At 42.4% G+C, this 18994-nt stretch overlaps 4 protein-coding genes across 5 annotated transcripts; 2 read left to right on the top strand and 2 right to left on the bottom strand.

The window, feature by feature from the left end:
* Nucleotides 1–89: 89 nt before the first annotated feature.
* Nucleotides 90–7210, top strand: LOC115396513 (coiled-coil domain-containing protein 127-like). Its single transcript, XM_030102408.1, has 2 exons — nucleotides 90–204; nucleotides 6344–7210. Exons 1-2 carry the CDS (start codon nucleotides 90–92, stop codon nucleotides 6904–6906), a joined length of 678 nt encoding a protein of 225 aa, XP_029958268.1. The 3' UTR covers nucleotides 6907–7210.
* A 1284-nt stretch (nucleotides 7211–8494) lies between these two features.
* On the bottom strand, nucleotides 8495–10047 carry LOC115397166 (telethonin-like). Its single transcript, XM_030103370.1, has 2 exons — nucleotides 9812–10047; nucleotides 8495–9118 (listed from the first exon to the last, which is right to left on the bottom strand). Exons 1-2 carry the CDS (start codon nucleotides 9943–9945, stop codon nucleotides 8776–8778), a joined length of 477 nt encoding a protein of 158 aa, XP_029959230.1. The 5' UTR covers nucleotides 9946–10047; the 3' UTR covers nucleotides 8495–8775.
* Nucleotides 10048–11637: 1590 nt separating this feature from the next.
* mrpl32 (mitochondrial ribosomal protein L32) lies at nucleotides 11638–14140 on the bottom strand. Its single transcript, XM_030103369.1, has 3 exons — nucleotides 13968–14140; nucleotides 13718–13884; nucleotides 11638–12045 (listed from the first exon to the last, which is right to left on the bottom strand). Exons 1-3 carry the CDS (start codon nucleotides 14059–14061, stop codon nucleotides 11794–11796), a joined length of 513 nt encoding a protein of 170 aa, XP_029959229.1. The 5' UTR covers nucleotides 14062–14140; the 3' UTR covers nucleotides 11638–11793.
* Nucleotides 14141–15116: 976 nt separating this feature from the next.
* On the top strand, nucleotides 15117–18910 carry psma2a (proteasome 20S subunit alpha 2a). 2 transcript variants are annotated; one of them, XR_003932444.1, is made up of 9 exons: nucleotides 15117–15202; nucleotides 15635–15711; nucleotides 16466–16598; nucleotides 16798–16920; nucleotides 17212–17293; nucleotides 17446–17519; nucleotides 18063–18120; nucleotides 18200–18638; nucleotides 18726–18910. XR_003932444.1 is itself a non-coding variant. In XM_030103400.1 (8 exons), the coding sequence occupies exons 1-8, from the start codon at nucleotides 15162–15164 to the stop codon at nucleotides 18314–18316; spliced, it is 705 nt and encodes a 234-aa protein (XP_029959260.1). In that variant the 5' UTR covers nucleotides 15117–15161; the 3' UTR covers nucleotides 18317–18910. The 2 variants fall into 2 exon arrangements, 1 of the variants encoding a protein (XP_029959260.1); XM_030103400.1 differs by having other exon boundaries at nucleotides 18200–18910.
* Nucleotides 18911–18994: the final 84 nt, after the last annotated feature.

The raw sequence follows: 18994 nt of genomic DNA, 5'->3' as shown, positions 1-18994 counted from the left end.
TCGAATGCAAAAAAAAAAGATGTGTTTTGTGCTCATGGTTTGTTTCGTGCTCATGCTTTATTCTGTGTTTACTAGAGACAGCAGCCACCATGAACAACTTCAATGATTCAGGACCAGACTCCCGAGGAACAGAGGCGGGAGCCGGGGATGGCAGACCGTGGAACTATGCCTTGGTGTTCCAAATGCTGGGGCTGGCTGCCTTTGGTAAGTTACGCAAGGAGGAAGTGAGTCCACGTGTGTGTGTTGATGAGGGAACACCAGGGGCCTGCAGGGTTTCCCCCAGAAAACTTGCTAAGCCTGGTGGTTGGACTGCGAGAGAAGCCCACTGTGTTTATGTAAGAAAAAAAAAGTTAAAGCTTGACAGAAATTTTGAAATTATGACTCTTTTGTGTTATTGTAAGCATTTATTTATTAACATTACTTACATGCAGAGTCTTACAAAAAGGCACAATCTTAAAATAAAGTTCTAACAAACACAGAAAATACAATTAAAATAAATAATATCAATTGTTTTCACTTAAGTTAAATCGTAGTGAATCTTAAAGCTCGTGTCCAGAGTTTTGAAAGAGAGAGGTTTATTTAATCCAACGTCTCGAGGTTCCGCCCTCCCTCTGTTTTCATGAGCGACCAAGCCACGCCCCTTTAATTGTGCACGCACATTATCTGTTGGGTGAAAATGAGAGCCTCCAAGTCCTACAGCATCCAACATGTTTAGCTGTTTATGGTGGATGTTCAGCAGACAGTGGATATATCTGAGGTAAGCGGGGCGGCTGCTGCGGAGCTAACTCACGAGTTAGCTACGCTCACCTGGACGAGTGCGCGTGCTCTCTGGCTGCATGCACATGTTGATTGACAGCATGACAAGGCGGAAGCTGACCGCTTTTTCGGATAACATGGGGTTCTATGAGACGAAGGCGGGGCTCATAAATACATTTTTACATTGCTTTATGCTAATATATTATAGTATCAAACCAGACTAACACATTTAAGCTTTGTTAAAAAATGATGCATACATTGGAAATGAACAGAAACTCCGGACACGAGCTTTAAAACAAGCCATTGCTGTTCACATTTAAAGGTAAAATAAATTAACAAAAATAAAAAAGTGCAAACATGATCAAGATGTAAAAACAGGGCACTCAGAGGCTGAAGAGGTATATGCTGGACTGTGACCTCGTCTACTTTTTGAATGAAAAATTGAAGAAAAATTATTGAAAAATTATTAGATTGCTTACAATTATTAATATAGTTAATATTTTAATATTGTACAAAAAATGCTTACCATACTCGGTCTTGTAGAGCCATCCGCTAACTTTAGGATCAGTTAACTGTAGTGTCACAGTAAAACATTTACTGTTTGACAGATTTACATATTGCCAGTTGCTATGGTCAACACTTGTTGCTGCCATTATGCTCCTTAAAGCGGACCTATTATGCTATTTTTCAGTCACGTCATATAGGTCACAGAAGCCCAAAAACATAGTAATTAAGTTTGTTTGCCCCAAATTCATCTTATGTTCGGACTTTGAGCGGTCTAAAAAGTGGCTCTGAGGAGCCCTCCTCCGAACAGCCTCATTTTCACAGCCTACTTTACGGGATGCACTTGAACGCATCTGGCCACTACCACTCTCTCACACACGGTGGGGGCACAGTCAGAGGCACTTCCCCTCGACCGTTTCAGCTTAAGTTTCAGTTTCATTTTCAAAAATTTGGTGTAGCGAGACAAGGAGGAAAAAGACAATTTTCAAATTTGAACGTCTTAATGAGGCTATGGCAGCACATACTACTATAACCACCTATCTGGGGGCCCCCCAATGGCTGAATCCTCTTCCGGGGGGGGGAGTGGGGTTCTTCTTGTTGACGTCGACAAAGTAAGATTTCAGAATCGCGTGTTTCAGTGTATGTTTCCTTAAAAGTGGAGTGCGCAATTGAGGGACTGAATTTTTCACTTCTGGGGGATCAGAGGCTCTGGGAGGTAATATGGCTGTAAAGACACCTTTTTAAAGTGAATTTTGCATAATATGACTCCTTTAAGTATTTGTTGTTTATTTGGAGTTCACAGCAGTGCATAAGTCCAGCAGTACCTCCTTCAGTCCAGCAGAGGGCCCATAGTTACTGTTAGTATAGTGCAGTGTGAAGCACGGAGAAGAAGAATGTGTATGAATGGAATCCCTCAGATTGATGAAGCATGTTGTTCGTGGCTGATTCATTAAACATAAGCAATGCAATTCCACCGTTTGTACAATGAGTCATTTTTAGGATATAACACTAACCATTTTGGACTAAATCCGCTAGTTCGATGTTTACCATCGCGGCTCGCAGAAGGCTGCTCTGACAACGTGCTAACATCCATGCTAACTCGCACCGGTGTGCACAACACCGGCTCTGCCTCATCCTGGAGCCGCAGTTTGGTCGGCTCACCGCGGACGCATCAAGTGCCAACCTCCACTCATAAAACATGAAGATAATGTGAAAGTGCCAAAAAGCTGCAATTCGGGGAAATTCCAGCAGGGGGCGATGATGCTGGTTTCAAAAAGACCCCTGGTCTCATTGGAACCCGTTCAAAAATGCCGATTTTCAGAGTGAAAATAAACATATAAAGCGCCCGGTTTCAGAACACGTTTTGGTCTCTATCACTAGTTTCTATAACCGTGCTGCTTCACCAGACTCTGATTTTCAGATAAATCATCTGTTGATTTTATATTACAAGTTAAAGTTTTGCATAAATCGCCCTATCACAGCGCCTCCTCTGTCCCAGTGATGCGGTCATGTGACGGGCGGGACCAATCACATTTACATCCGGTTTCAAATATTCAATATGGAGATGTCCTGCTGGACTCGCTGAAGTCTGCAGAACGGCCTTTGGGAACGCTGTGGGTGACGTCATGAAAGCTCTATCCATTAACGATCTATGGGACACATCCCCCTTGGCCTGAGGGTGAACGAGCGGCCTCATCGTCTCCTCCTGTGCTCCTCTGACTTCGGAAAAAGGAAGTGTCTGTTTTTTTGACCCTTTCTCTGTGACATGTCGAGTAAAAGTTGTTAGCGTGCACTGCAGACAGGTAAAGACAGGCAGTGGTTGTTTCGGGGTCAGGTAATGAAAATACACCTCACCTCTGACCCCCTATGTGTTCACGTATCAACCATAAGATGTCGCCATTGCACCTTCGACCGTATCACCAGATGCGATAAAAAGCTCTATACACCGTCTTTGGTATCGCTGTTTTGGTGCATAAAAAAACATATTTACAATAAATAAACCAGCGATGCTTAGCCTGACAGGGGGGCAAGAAAAACCTGGCAGCCCGCCAGGTCTATAAAGCACTGAGGGAAACCCTGGGCCTGTCAGGGAAGCAGGTTTGATCAGCTCTGAGATGACAGCTTTCACAACAGCTGATAGGCGTGATTTCCATCAAACCCTGAATTAAGTTTGTGCAAGATCAATGGTAAATGGATTTCACCTCTGTAGCACCAAAATTTCCATTAGTCTTCTCTGCTGCATTGTCCTGTAGGGTCGTGGGTTGCTGGAGCCAATCCTGGTTAACTGTGGGAGAGGGCAGATTACACCCTTGACAGGTCTCCAGTCCATCACAGGACGAACATACTCATATTCACACCTACGGGCAATTTAGGCTCAGCAGTTACCCTCACATGTATGTTTTTGGGCTGTGGGAGGAAACTGGAGCACCTGCAGGAAACCCACACACATAAGAGGAATACACAACCTCTGTGTGGAAAGGCCCAGTCTGTATTCGAACCCAGGCCCTCTCTCTGTGTCGCAAGAGCACTAACCACTGTATGGACCATGAAGGGAAATTTCACAGGTGAAAATATTAGACATTTTATTGATTTCAATTTCTCAATGATTAAAAAATGTAAATATTTAGAAGCAGCTTAAAGTAAAACAGTATACAAAACAAGTACATTGCTATTTTCTATCAAGATCAAAGTCTCACTGTGACTTTTCTTTGGTTACTAGTATTAAACTCATTCAGTAGCTGGTCCAAAAAGGTTCTTTGTTCTTCCAAGTTATAATCCAAAACAAGAGTTCTTTTCCAAAGACCAGTGTGGTATTTTGTTGTTTACCTGACGGTTTCGGCAGCTGTCAGCTGTCTCCTTCAGAGTGTTTGTCACGTGATGTTGTTGTGACATATCTTGCCAGCTGATTTATACAGGCGCTGTTCTCCCGCTTCCACTAGTGGGAGAATAGCACCAAAACCTGTATAAATCAGCTGACAAGATACGTCACAACAACATCACATGACAAACACTCTGAAGAAGACAGCTGACAGCTGCCGAAACCGTCAGGTAAACAACAAAATACCACACCGGTCTTTGGAAAAGAACTTTTGTTTTGGATCATTCAGTAGCTGTTCCAGCTCAGTTTAACCTCACAACCGATGCCATTAATACAGTTAGATGTCCTCTTAAAGGTGCCTTAAGGAGTTTGCACGTTTTATGCGAAACAGCGCCTCCTGCAGGCCTTGGGCGTAATGCAGCTTAGTGAAAAACTCTTCCGTGTGGCTCACGTGTATGGAAGAGGGGGACTCCGTCTTCACTCGTTTAGAAGCGCTCAAGTTTCTTTTACCTGGTGGAGTCTGTGCTGGAGCTGTGGCAGTGCTAGAAGCCAGTCTTTTCTTACTTTCTGGAAGCTCCTGCTCAGTTGTTGCTCACTAAGCATCTGGCGGAGTAATGGCGGACAAATCGAAACCTAACAGCCAGAGCGCGCATTACGTCATTCCTTTCAAATTCTCCCCAAAAAAATGCTGACGCCGGACCGGCACTGCAACTTTCAAGTGACAATTTAGCGCTGTTAGAGGTACTTGTAATGAATATGTCAGGGCACATTGTACACATCATTAAAAATGTGTAACATATTTATGGTGGAAAATAAGTACCGTATTGGCCCGAATATAAGACGATGTTTTTTTCCAGAAATTGCATCCTCAAAAGTGGGGTCGTGTTATAATCGCGGGCTTACGGTAGATGGTCAATACCAATCCGCGCCGCTAGATGGAGCCAAAGTATCACTGACCAGAGAGCGAGTGGAGCGATGAGATGAAATGATCTGATGAAAAATGGCGGATCATCTGGAACAAAGGGGCTCGAACGCTGGACAACTGAGCAAACAACAGAGGCGAAGTTACGATACCAACTTTAATGGTGATCAACGCAGCAGAGTTAACTGCCAAGCCGCCAAGAGATATGGTGTAGCAGAGTGTCTCGTTCTTATTGGAGAGCACAGAAAAAACGCCTGCAGAATGCTAACGCTATGAGAAATGCTTTCCGTGCATCCGTGGTCCCTGATAGAAGGGTGAGTGAATACGTCACTGAAAAACGGAAAGACGGAATGCCCACCACCAGAGCCGTGATTCAGCTGAAGGCACTGGAAAGTTATTTACATCATTTAGCTATGCAGTTTGGACCCCTTGAGGCTTCTTATTTGTTGCTTATTGTTTCTTATTTTGAGAATGACAATATATTTTTTATTCAATACTGTAGTAATATTTTTTCATTTTATATCTCATGAAATGTTATCTCAGTTGTGAGTTTTTGAGTTTATAATAACTGTATAGTAAAAATTTGTTTTATCAGTGACCTTATTGTCTTCAGCATTTTTTTTTTTCCACAAAATGATCTTTGAAAAATAGGGGTCTTGTTATAATCGGAGTCGTCTTATATTCGGGCCAATACGGTAATTTTAAGGTTGTAAAACTCCTTAATGCACCTTTAAGGGATATCCTTTTCTGATTGTGACAGAGTTGTAACAGCCAACTCCAATAACACAGAAAAAAGAGACCATTTCAATTGCAGGAATAGAAATTATTAATAAAAGTAAGTTTCTGTCTTTAGAGGTCTGTAGATGTGGTGATGATGGAAGAATCTGTTGCCCATCTTCCAGAACAGTTTGATGCACAAAGAGATGAAGAAGATGGAACAGGGAGAATGGAGTGGGTGGAGATACGTTTCAGAGCTGTTTGAGAGTGAAAGGGAAAGTAATAAAGATTATTGTGAAACCTGCTGTGATGTATTGTTTGACTAGAAAGTGACAGATACTGAGATTTCCACTGGGAGTGAGCATATTAGCTTTACCCAATGTTGCAATAACAATCTTGGTGAGAAGAGGAAGTCTTCAGAGAAGATTGATTGATGTAGTGAGGAAGGACGTAGAGATGGTGTTAAAGTAGAGGAGGCAGGAGATGGAGGCGTATGGTCCACTGGGGCATAGTTTCCTGTTTGAACCAGAACTGATTGGATGTCAAATGGCTTCCTTTACTGAGACAGAACATCCTGTTCAACATCCATCTTCTCATTGCTTGTGTGTCTCTCATGGTCCTCGCAGGCTCGATCTGGACTTGGTATTCTCAGAAGGAGATCCAGAAAGGCAAAGCTCAGTATGACCAAGACGTGAACACAATGAAAAGCGAGCTGGAGGCACGTTACCGGGAGATGCTGAAAGAGAGGAGCAGGACGGCGGCCATGCTGAAGCTGGAGCTGGACAAAGAGAAGCAGAAGGTGGAACGCTACAAGCAGGCCCTGGAGGGAGAGGACGACTGGTACCGGCGTGCCACAGGCACCTTGAAATACCTGGAGGGTCAGCTGATGCAGCGCCAGCACATCTACTGCTCCTACACCCATCTCCGGGACCAGCGGCTGGAGATACAGAGGAACATGCTGAAGGCGGTCAGGGAGCCTCTCGGCCGGGAGCTGGGCCTCGAGTCTGACCTGAGGGACATTTTCAATAGAGATACGCACTGTGCGGATTTGACCAACACGGACCTGAAGAAGAATGGAAGCCTCATGTGGGTTTACCTCAAGTACTGGCAGCTGCAGATCGACATGCAGAAACGCAAAAGAGCAGAGCAGGCCCTGTTCGGAGGGAAAATCCAGCCCGGCAAAAAGTGACGAATGGAGAAAGATGAATTTTACAGATGTCGACGCTGTTTGGATCAGAAATGGAAATCTGCTCAACTTGATTTGAATGCTGTTATCTCTGAAGAGACCGTGTCTAGAGCAGGGGTGTCGAACTCAGTCCAGTTCATCATCAGTGGGCCGGAGTGATGAAATAGTGCTATAATAACCTGGAAATTCAAACTTATGTAAGTCATAAGTGTATAAGTTTGACAAAAGTATGTTTTCACAAAATCAAACGAGCAGTACAGAAAATTGCTACAATTTCAACATAAAGTCAAATTTAATGATACTTTCTATGCAAAATGCAGTGAAATGTCAAAAAAAAACCAAAAAAAAAACACTTATCCTATAACCCTGTAATTAGTAGCGAGTTTCATGGCAGCTTCATGGTCTCTCAGCCCCAGTCCCAGTATTGTCCACTGGTCTGAAGAAAACTGAAAGTCTATGGATTCTGTGGTGTTTCTACAGTTTGCTGGTCGTTTCCTGAGCTGCGTTGGAGCCTCCTGCTTTATATTCGACACCCCTGGTCTAGAATTACATTTGAACTGAGAACTTAGAAAAGAAGGAATCATTCAGCTCCAGAAGCACCACATCCTTTAGATCACATCCATATTAGTTTTATGTGTAAAGAGTAAAAATGATCATTATCTTATTTTTCAATTGAAAAATGCCCCCGTTTAAAAACAATGTTTTTTTAAGTGCATTCTCTGAATGCTATGACATGTTATTCGTGAGGGATTTTTATTCCTTTATCTCGCACATGAACTCAGGGCTCCCACTAACAAACCTGCTTAGAAAACACTGTTTCACATCTGAAATATAAATTAAAACAAGTCATCCATCGAGAAGCAATCCGTAACACAACACCAGAATCATTACAAGATTCAAGGTGAATCTTTATGGGAAATATGCATGACTCTAACAATGGGGTTTACCAGCCTTACTCCAACAGGATTCTTTCATTTTAACCTTTTAAATTTCCTCCATCTCTGCTGATCATATTTTTCTTGCCATGCGGTGATACGGGTGGTGTTATTTTGCCTGATTGTTGGTTTGTCTGAGCCTCGCAGCCATCGGGTCTTTGCTGAAGATGCGTGTGTAGAGAGTAAAGCTTTTTACTGCAACAGGAAACTAAGATTAAAGAGGGAAACGCTGAAGTCACACTGTTACTGAGCAGGCCTCTCCATGGAGGTGTGTTCTTAGTTTTATCTCGGGGAATAATCCATGGTGTAATGTCATAAATGAAGATGTGGTACTTAATATTATGTGCACTCCTCTTGAATACAGTTTTGTTTTCAGGACTTTTATTGTGTGTCTTGTTTTCATTTAAACAGGAATTCTTCATTTTGAGCATAATATGTTGAAAATATATGCACTCCTGCTCATTCCAGCCTTTATGGTCGATGCTGCTGTGTGTTTTTAAATGACAAACGATCACTTTATGATGTAGCAATGTTGAAACTTCTACTGTGTAAAGTTACAGAAACGGGAGAATACCGCAGGGATATAAGAAAGCAATTAACACATTAACACTCATCTGGATCAAATGTGCAACAAGAGGCAGAATCTCCCTCCAGACGGCGCTCAAAATAGCTTTATTAGACACACAGATCCCTCGCAACGACAAAAGTATCATTTCCTTCCAGAAAATAACCTGCACTAACATTCAGGAGCATTTCACAGTAAATCATTAAACATGTTCGCTAAAGTAGCTTATTATTATCAAGTAGCTTATTATGTCTACAATTCAGGTTTTTAAGAGTATACTGAAACTGCTCAGAAGATAAGACATTGTTTGTAAACGTTTCAATTCACTGGTAGATTGAAAGTGTTTACTAAGACGGTGTAGGTCTCGGCGCTTCACTCCCTCTTGGGCGCCCGGTGAGAGGCGTGTCTGGGAGAAGACATCAGGCCGGAGGCTCTGAAGTTCTCCCTGGCTGGCTTTATCAGGTCGCTCGTCTCCCATGAGTCCCACTCCTCCTCTGACGCCACGGGCTGCTGCACCCTGCGGTCGAAGGCGGCGGCGTTGGCGCCGTGCGGCGCCCGGCTGGTGGGTGAGAGAGGCAGCTGGTGTCTGGTCATGACTCCGCCGTCCCGGCCCAGCTTCAGGGTCTGGCCCGGGCTCCTCTCCACCAGGAAGTGGACCACCTGCTGCTGCTTGTAGCTCTCCCTGCGGACGCTGTCCGTCTCAGACAGCGTCATCCTGCAGCACGGTTTATAGAAATGTGAAGGAAGAAAAGGAGCAGGCTGCTTGTCATCCTCTTTCTTACATGATCCGGTGTTAAAGTGAATCTGATCTTGTTCTAAGTGTGTTCTACATTCTTCCATGTTGAGGGCCATCGTCCTGCTGCTGTGCTAAAGCTGGAAATGTATTTTCTCTAAATGAGTACAAGTTTTTTTTAAAGTTTAGAGCATTGGATCTCAAGTTCACAAGTTCACAATCTAATTTATCTTCCTGTATTTTCTTGCAGTGCTGCGAGTGTTTCATGGTTCTGTTATTTTTTGTGTTGTGACTTTAGTGACATAACTGCTGATTGCATCTTTAGACAATACATGAAAATACTGAAATATTCTGAACGGTTCACGTTCTTTTTCTCACTTCTCCATGAAGCAGACGGTGGAGACTGATCATATGCTTGAGCTTCACTGTTCTTCTTTAAAATCCCATTTCCAAGCTGTTTATATTTGGCTGTTTGTTATTCCAGCCTGGGAACGCAGCGGTCCTTCTCTACTTGGCATCTCAGCCTGAATTCCAAACAGATCCTTTGAAATACTAAAATTTCAGACCTCCACCTCTGATCTGGCCTCACACGACCCTATAAAGCACTTAGCTTTGCACATAATGAAGCTAATAATGTATAAAACATCATATTTCAGAAGCGTGGAATCAGCGCACCTGAACTGCGGCCGTGTTTCCAGGACGTGGCTCACCCAGCAGGCCTGGTAGCTCTCCTTCCTCCACCGGTTGTCCTCCTGGAGGTCACAGCAGGAGTTGACCAGGTAGCAGCCTCCTCTGCTCACACAGTGCATCCTGGGATTGTGTGATGGAACCTCAACAGAAGTAATTGTTCCTCTTCCACAGACAACACACTGTTAAATCACCATCAGTGTGTGTGTGTGTGTGTGTGTGGATCAAGCAGCCTCAGATATATCTGTGCGAGTTGTGCAATGTCTTAAATATCAAGTCTTGTTTCTATTTTTACCCCTCTGTGTCACATTGTATTGAATGTAGCGAAAGCCCCCGCTTCAGATACCCTGACGGTTGTTTTCCGGCTCCATAGAAACTGGAACTCGTTCCATGAAGCTTTTCAATCATAGAAATCTAGAAGAACGTAAAGCTGCGCTCCCTTCATCCCAACATGCAGCAGTTTAGCGTGTGTTAAAGAAAAAAACCCGCTGTGATGTAACCTTAAACATGATATGACCCTTTAACAGCTGCTCCTCTCAGACAAACCTTTTTTTCTATATTTGTCTGCACTGTGGAAACAATTGAAGGTTTGAGGGAAACCTGCATTTCTCTATGTGATGATTGAAATTTTAGCTGACTAATGAGTGGGATATGAGGTTCATCTCGCTCTGAGAGCAGCTGGAAGCAGGAACATCACTGGAAACATAACACCACTTAATGATACAAGGAAACTTCAGCTCTTTCATGTTAAAAAAACAAAATTATATTGAACCTACCAAAATACGTATAAGATTCTTCGAAATTATTAAATAATTCCAGATATGTCAAAAAAGATACAAAATACATATAAAAGAAAAATCCACTTTTACATCAACTTTTTCAGGTTGTAAAGCACAAAAAGCCTCTACAGGCACCTGTTTGGCTGCTATAGAATACACACACTTATCTGGAAATACACACATAGATATAAAATACAATTCAACATGAAACTCCTGAAAGGTGTAGGGATGAGTGAAACTTATTTAATCCTGCCCATCTCCACGGTTCAATAAAATATGTATTTATCCTGTTTCCTGCTTTTTAAAAGGAAAAGTTCTCAAATGAGTGCATACAGGTCAAAATGGAAATCACAAAAACTGAATAAATGGCAAAAAGAATACGAGATCGTAGATCCGATTGTGTTTGTGTGTGAGAGAGAGAGAAATTCAGTGCACTGCTCTGGATCTCTGCAGTCCCCTGAAATATGAGTAATGATGAGCAAGAGTAAAATACGGGTCCTTACTTCCACAGATTCCTGCGTCCTTTGATTTCAGTGGAGCAGATGTCATGTGGAAACACACCCATCCTCCACCGGAGCAGCAGGATGACGACACACACACACTCCTGAGTGAAACGACAGTCACCCATCTGCCTCTTTAAATCTTCCTTTCTCCGGCTCTCGGGGGAACGCTGGCAGTCTGACTTTCATCCAAATGAGAGGGTGAAACTGAACCAGAGAGGCACGAAGCGCCAGAGGAAGGCATGCTGGACCCGGCCCCGCAAAAACACTCTGTCCCTGCAGCACCGGAGACAGCGAGACACTGCTTCAGTCTGAGGAGGAATCCTCGGAGCTGTGCTGGAGTTCAGATTTTTTATGTTATTTCTTCCTGCTTTCACTATCAAAGGCAGTTAAACAGCTCCACAGCATGATGGTACTTCCAACATGTTTACCGTTAAGTACACTGTTTTCTTTGGTGATCTAGAAAAAGGAGATGCCTAAGAAACAACTGTTGGTGATTTATCTCATAATAACGAACAAACTGGACGGATTTGGTTTAAATAAAGAATTTATTGTAAAAGAAAAACCACAATGATACACGGTGCTGCGTTGCTTCAACTTCACTCCCTGTTGGTGAGAATCAAACTGAAAGATGGAGTTTATCTGTGTCTCTCTGAACAGACGTCTGACGCCCAGCATGTTGGATGCAGCATCAGAGGTTGAACCATGTGGGCCTCTTCCTGGCCCTCTCCACTATACGCTTGTCTTTGTCTTCCTGTCTTTCCGTTTCGCCCTCGTACACCACGACGGTCTCCACGGCCGGGGCCCTCAGAGGGCCGCCCTCCATTCTCTTTATCTCCTCACGGATCAGAGACGTCTCCTTGCACACTTTGGCGTAACAGAAGCCGCACAGGACGTGTTTCTGCTTGAGGTGGCCGCACTCCGGACACGGCTCGATGTTGTTCTGAGAGCGACGGACAGAGGAAGAGGAGACACAGGGGAAACAAAGAAAGTGAATGACTGTTTCAAAAACACTTGTGACAAATCTTCTGTAATGCTGTAGTTCATGGCGTTATTCCTGTACTTCATGGTTTTGTTAATGTAGTTCACGATTGTAATGCTGTAATTAGTGGTTTTAATGCTGTAGTTCCTAGTTTTAATGCTGCAGTTAGCAGTTTTAATGTATTGCATGTTACGTTAGTGTAATTACATATGTGTCACAGCTTAATTACATGCATGTTACTGTGCAATTACATGCCTTTTAAGGTGTAATTACATGTGTGTTACAGCGTAATGACGTGCATTTAATGTGTGTTACAGCGTAATGACTTGTGCGTTACAGTGTAGTTTCATGTGCATTCTAATTACATGCGTTTTAAAGCGTAATTACATGGACGGTGCAGTGCAGTTACATACGTTTTATAGTGTAATTACAAGTGTGTTTTACAGTGTAATTACATGCATGTTACAGCGTAATGACATGCATTTTAAACTAATGACATGTGCGCTACAGTGTAGTTACATGCGTGTTACTGTAAATACATGCACATTCTAATTCCATGCGTTTTAAAGTGTAATTACATGCATTTAAGCATAATTGCATGCGTTTTACAGTGTAATTATATGCGTTTTACAGTGTAATTATTTGCATTTTAAAGCGTAATTACATGCGTTTTAAAGCGTAAATACATGCGTTTTAAAGTGTAATTATATGCGTTTAAGCGTAATTACATGCATTTAAGTGCAAGTAAATGCGTTTTCAAGTGTAATTATATGCGTTTAAGAGTATTACATATTTTAAAGTATTACATATTTTACATGCGTGTTGCAGTTTATTTGCATGCGTTTAAAAGGGTGTGTGTGCGACTGTGCGCGTATCAGCCGATGCCTATACAAGTAAAAAACTCAACCGGCCCATATATCAGTTTTATTTTCTGCTGTGTGAACAGAGAAATAATGCCAGGCTGCAAGAGGTGTTTGTCTGAAGTGCAACACCAGGGGTCTGCTGCACAAAACTAGGATTCAGACATGGAGAGTAAATGTCAAAGCCGGGCTTATCTAATCCAAAAGAAGAGGGTTCAGGGTTAACTGGACGCACAAAAGACGACGTGAGGATGAGAGCACAGATTCATCAAGCCACGTAAGTGTTATGGATCAGTACGTGCACGCAACTCCTAAATAAACCCAATGATCTACATCCACATCCACAGTGGCATGCCTCTGCTCCATTGGAGCAGGAAATCCTCATGGAGGGCTGATCGCCACATCCTAGAAATAGGATGGGTAAATGAAGAAAAAGTATATTTTCCCAGAAAATGAAAGTATGATAGCAAAAATGTGTTGCCATAGAAACCAAGGCTAACTCTCAATATTACTAATGACAGATATTTTGAGTTTATGTGCCCCGCTCCAAAACATTATGCAGACACTCACCAGGATAAAGAATGTCATTATGTGTACACAGCTATGTCTACATCTATACTTTACATACATACATACACTCACACTATCTTCTGATCCGTGGTCTAATCTTGCAGGATTTCAACACAGCAATGGAGAAAACTTGGACACACACTTCATGGACTTAGACGTCTCCCTGCTTCAGCACACCTTGCAGTGATTCAGGTGTAAAGTACCTGGAGTTTCAGGAGTTTGCTGTCAGATCTCCTCCTGGTGCGGTTGACCTCGATTGTGCGTCTCTTCTTAGGTGCTGCCATCCACAGGATGCTGTCTAAAAGGCCGGGGGTCTGGTCTGAGCTCTGCGGAGGAAGGAGGCTGGGGCCAGTCACTGCCAGGGCCGGAGCTGCACACGGAAAAGAAAATATTGAAGAATGAACGATGATCTGAGACGGCGGAAATAAAGTGACAGGGAGCATGTAAACGCACCCAGCTGTCGGTCCAGTCCGGCCGCCTGCAGCAGCCTGCTCTCAGCGCGGAGCAGAGACTGTCTGAGGCTGTTAAATACCGCCGAGAAATTCATGGTTTATCCTTTTAGCACATGTCCTTTTTTCAAACTGCTCACGGTCACCGAGTAGCTACGTCACTAAGCCGCGACGGAAGAGACGATCTCGTCATGCGTTCAATGCGCGGCGAATGAAGCGCTTACTGAGTTACTGCCATCTAGCGGTGATTATTAAGAACTGCAAGCATCACAACAAAAGTAGTTCAATGCGTTTCACAAAAGCAAACAAAAAACAGACGGTCATACTAATAAATAAACGAATGAATGGATAGATCACAGATTTATCTATCTATATGGTCACAGATAAATTCGTGGTGTTTTAGAAAAATTTATTAATGGTGGTTAATCGCATGATTTGTGAACTTCTAATCATCACACAGCACCACCAATATAATGCGCAAAAAGGTTTATTTTGCATTTTAGGAGCATGTATTTTAATTGCAAATAGTTATACATTGAAAAACACACAAATGTAGAATTTCATCCATTAAACTTTTAGAAGTTGAAATGCTCAATGGAGGGCCAGTTTATTTGTCTCTCACGGCCCAAAACAATGATTAAATTAGCTTGAAAGTAAAGTAAAAGTAAAGGACAACACCAATATTTATTTTACATTTAGATTGAAATTCACTGTTTTCCGCTGAAATATTAATAATTGAACCTTTAATAATGTGAACCCAACAAATTGAGACACAAATTCCTCTCAGTTGGATAAATTCCTCTCTTACATTCAGCCAGCTGCTGAGACACACCAGTCCCTCCACATTGCTGGAGCGGAGAGCTGCTGTCTTTTTCTGAATGGTGTGGTCACAAAGTGAAAAAATCTTTCACATGGGTACAGTGGTGGCAGGTGCTGACAGATATTTACGTGCAATAAATTCAAGTTGTGGGTCTGAGGTTTTTTTTTTTATGATGAAATCACATGATTTATATAAAAAACAATTTTACAGTCAAATGAATAATGGCTGTAACCTATTTTTGGAATATGACTCTAAACATTATTCAACATGTTTCATCGGAGAAAATAACTACTTGTTTAAAATGTGATGTCTGCGGTTGTTGCCTCTAGGCGGCGCTGTGCAGCTGCTTCATGACCGCAGAAGAAGAAGAAGACCAACATGGCGGAACGAGGCTACAGTTTCTCTCTCACCACATTTAGGTAAACTTTGCTTTTATATTCACATTTTCTGAAAAGAGTTTTCAGTAGTACGTGTTAATGTGTGTGGTTGACCGTCCGTCGGATTAAATGTGTGTTCTGTGTCGTGTGGCGGGATTAAAGTGAGGTTTGCTGTTGGTGCACTGTCATCGCCGGGCAATGAATCGGCTAAAGTTAGCATGGATGCTAACGATGTTTTCATTACAAATATTCTTCAGGCTAATTTAGGAAGTCAGCTGTTAGCATGCAACAATGAATGGATTTTATTACTTGATAAAACCTGCACATGTCGTGTCTGATCACTCTTAAATGCCGAGTTCGCTTTAAACTACCTCAGATGACTCGGTGGCTTTCAGTTTCGATTGTCAGGTCGTTTCATTGTATTCCGGTTCATTTTGTATTAACTCCTGCATGATTTTTCTTTTTACCTCTCAGCCCTTCGGGCAAGCTGGTCCAGATTGAATATGCCCTGGCTGCTGTAGCAGCTGGAGCTCCTTCTGTCGGCATCAAAGGTACATGAAGCACACACACCTGAGTCGTTGATACGATGATGGATTTCTCAGGTGTTGATTAAAAATGACTGTCCCTAAAAGATTGCTGTGATTTGGCTGTATTCCATAGCGTCTACACTGTCTTATCCTGTGCAGTCTCCACCTGTATGTGTAATAGGAGTAGACACTGGGTATAAGCAATACTACAGCAGAAACTTTTGCTTAGTACTAAAAATTAAAGATGCTGAAGGAATGTTGCTCCTTTGTCCTGGGAAGTAGAAGTGCCGAATAACTATGATTGGGTGACAAATAGTGTCATTCTGACACAGTGAAAGTATACTACACTGCAGATTATTATTCTCAGTTAGACACTGCATTTATTGATGAGGAATGTTGCATTGATTCAGAGTGTTAGACTCTTTTTGAACTGAAACACATTGACAACCTGAGGAGGCAATCAGGATAGATATGCTTACAGTGTAACTTCTGTGCTGCAGCCCAAACCATTAAGTTCAACCAGCTTTTCAGTCTTGGTGTGCTTCGAAAACACATCTATGGATATAATACTTGTTGAACAGTTTTACACGAAATATTTCATGTGATGGAACTGCCATTGTAGTGTTAACATTGGTTTGAATAATCTGTGCTGACAGAAGAATAGCATTAAAAGTTGGTCTAATCAAAGTTAACCTGCTTAGTGGGAACACATACAAAGTTTTGTTTTCCAAGTAAGATCTTTGTCTCACGAACTGTGGTCTTCTCTTTTGTTTTCTAGCTTCCAATGGAGTCGTCCTGGCAACGGAGAAGAAACAGAAGTCCATTCTTTATGATGAGCAGAGTGTTCATAAAGTGGAGCCCATCACTAAACACATAGGCATGGTGTACAGCGGCATGGGGCCCGACTACAGGTGGGGAACTTTTTTGAAGTCTTTTTTCCTCAAGATTTAGATCGTGGTGTGAACAACAGCCACACTGAAATAAAACTGTTTTCCAGCTTATATATGTATTCTCTATTGGTATGTGAGAAGTCAAAAAAGATGTCTCACAGTCCTTTTAATTGACTAAATACTAATATATGGACTAATGAATTCTATTGTGTTCCTGCAGGGTTTTAGTCCGGCGAGCCCGCAAACTGGCACAGCAGTACTTCCTGGTCTACCAGGAGCCGATTCCCACGGGCCAGCTCGTCCAGAGAGTGGCCTCTGTGATGCAGGAGTACACACAGTCCGGGTGGGTAAACACAAAGACACACGAAGCTCACAAGACGACATCAGACATATGTAACATTATTACAAACAACAAATTATGAAGTGACAACGTTAAGGTATAGAGACACTATATAATACTCTAAAGCAGAGATTCCAGGACCACTTAAACTAACATACAAAAAGCTAGAGGCTTTGAAACATGGACACGTCGGTTTCATATGAACAGTGAAATATGAGGTATGCATTATTTGGTGTGTGTGTTGTGAATGATGAAAAACATTGTTTCCATGTGTTAAATGTTTCGTCTCTCCAGTGGAGTGCGTCCGTTTGGCGTGTCGTTGCTGATTGCTGGATGGGACGAAGACCACCCCTACCTGTTCCAGTCAGACCCCTCTGTACGCTCCACTCCTTATTTTCACATTTGTGTAAAACGACCTTGCAGTGGGAGAGCCTTTACAGATCAGATTTAAAAAACTGTTATTGATCTCATCATTGAGAGACATGATGCGAACTAAAAGTATTTGGTTTTTGTGTTTGTAATGAGCAGGGTGCGTACTTTGCATGGAAAGCCACGGCCATGGGAAAGAACTACGTCAACGGAAAGACATTCCTTGAGAAAAGGTAGAAATATGAGATCTCTGGATTCCCTGCTTCATTTTGTTGTCACTACTAAAATATTTCACTTTATGAAATTTTTAGAAATATTACTGTAGTCAATGTTAAATTGAACCCTGGATTGTTTATGTCATGTAATGATGCATGTGTGGGACAACAGTTCAGTTTTTATTGTTTTACATTAAACACGCGCTCCCTCCTTGAGTGTCTCTGACATATTTTGATGTCACCAGTCATCAGCAGCACATTAAGCAACAGTGTATGTAATATAGCTTTGACAGCTATTCGCCTGCAAAATTTCAGTCTGGCAACAACTCAATGAGAAAATGTAATTCTGGAATATAGCTGAACATTAGGAACAGTCCATTGGGTAAAATGTTGCATTCAGAATCAGTTTGAGTGTTTTAAGCGGTGCTCAAACATTCCAACTTCCAGTAACATTGGAATACCAAAAAAGCAAAACATATTCCATTCAGTCCTGTTGTTTGGTGCTGATTGTATTTGAAAAAAAAAGTTGTTTGTGATCACTTTTTTCTAATAATCTTTCAGGTATAACAACGATCTGGAGCTGGAAGACGCCATCCACACAGCCATCCTAACACTGAAGGTGCCGTGATTATTTCCACGTCAGAAAGTCGCTGCTGCTGGTTTTTCTGTCTTATTTACGCTCCATCTTTGTGTTTTAGGAGAGTTTTGAAGGTCAGATGACAGAGGAGAACATCGAGGTGGGGATCTGCAACGAGGCCGGCTTCAAGAGACTCACCCCGGCCGAGGTGAAAGACTACCTGGCAGCCATCGCGTGAACACTCCCTCCATGATGACGGGGCTCTACCGGCCACATTTCAAGACCAAGAATTATCTGCGCAGTAGCCAGTTGTCTCATGTTCGTATAAATCTGAGGCTGTGGAGTTGGTTTCAATACACTGTAATTTCCCTGCACCGATTTGGCGTGGCGTGACAAAGCAGGGACTTTATCATTGGCTTTGACTTGGAAGACCACAATTAAAACTAATTGGATTAGTCTATTACTGAACAATAAATGTAGCAGTTGGCCACTGTGCAAATAAAACGGAATGTGAGCTCTGATGAGCAAAAAATCTCACTTCTATTAAATCCTACTTTGCTGTTGAACCTGTAACTTGAAGAAATCAGCCACGACTGCATACAGCCTCCGGTTAAGACAGTAAGGTGAGAGGGGGCTTCTTGCTGCAGATTGATTTCAGCATTGTGAAGCAGGACCTAATGGAAAAGTTTGAGATTTCTCTGTCAGGATGTGTTTGCCTGTACAGCAGTTTTACACGACTTTCTTTTTTTTTTTCAGGCTAGAAACAATTCTCGAGTTTGTATTTCCTCTGGTTATCTGTCCCTCATTCGAATAAAAGATGGTGTTGACTCCATGTTTTGAATGAAGATGCTTTTGCATACAAATGAGCGCGCACTTACGAGCGGCTGAGCGCGCGGTAACACGAACCGGAACACCG

Source organism: Salarias fasciatus, chromosome 11, assembly GCF_902148845.1.
Source record: "Salarias fasciatus chromosome 11, fSalaFa1.1, whole genome shotgun sequence".
NCBI lineage: Eukaryota > Metazoa > Chordata > Actinopteri > Blenniiformes > Blenniidae > Salarias > Salarias fasciatus.
Note: the sequence above shows the minus strand (reverse complement) of the source record. Positions and strands in the feature narration are given on the sequence as shown.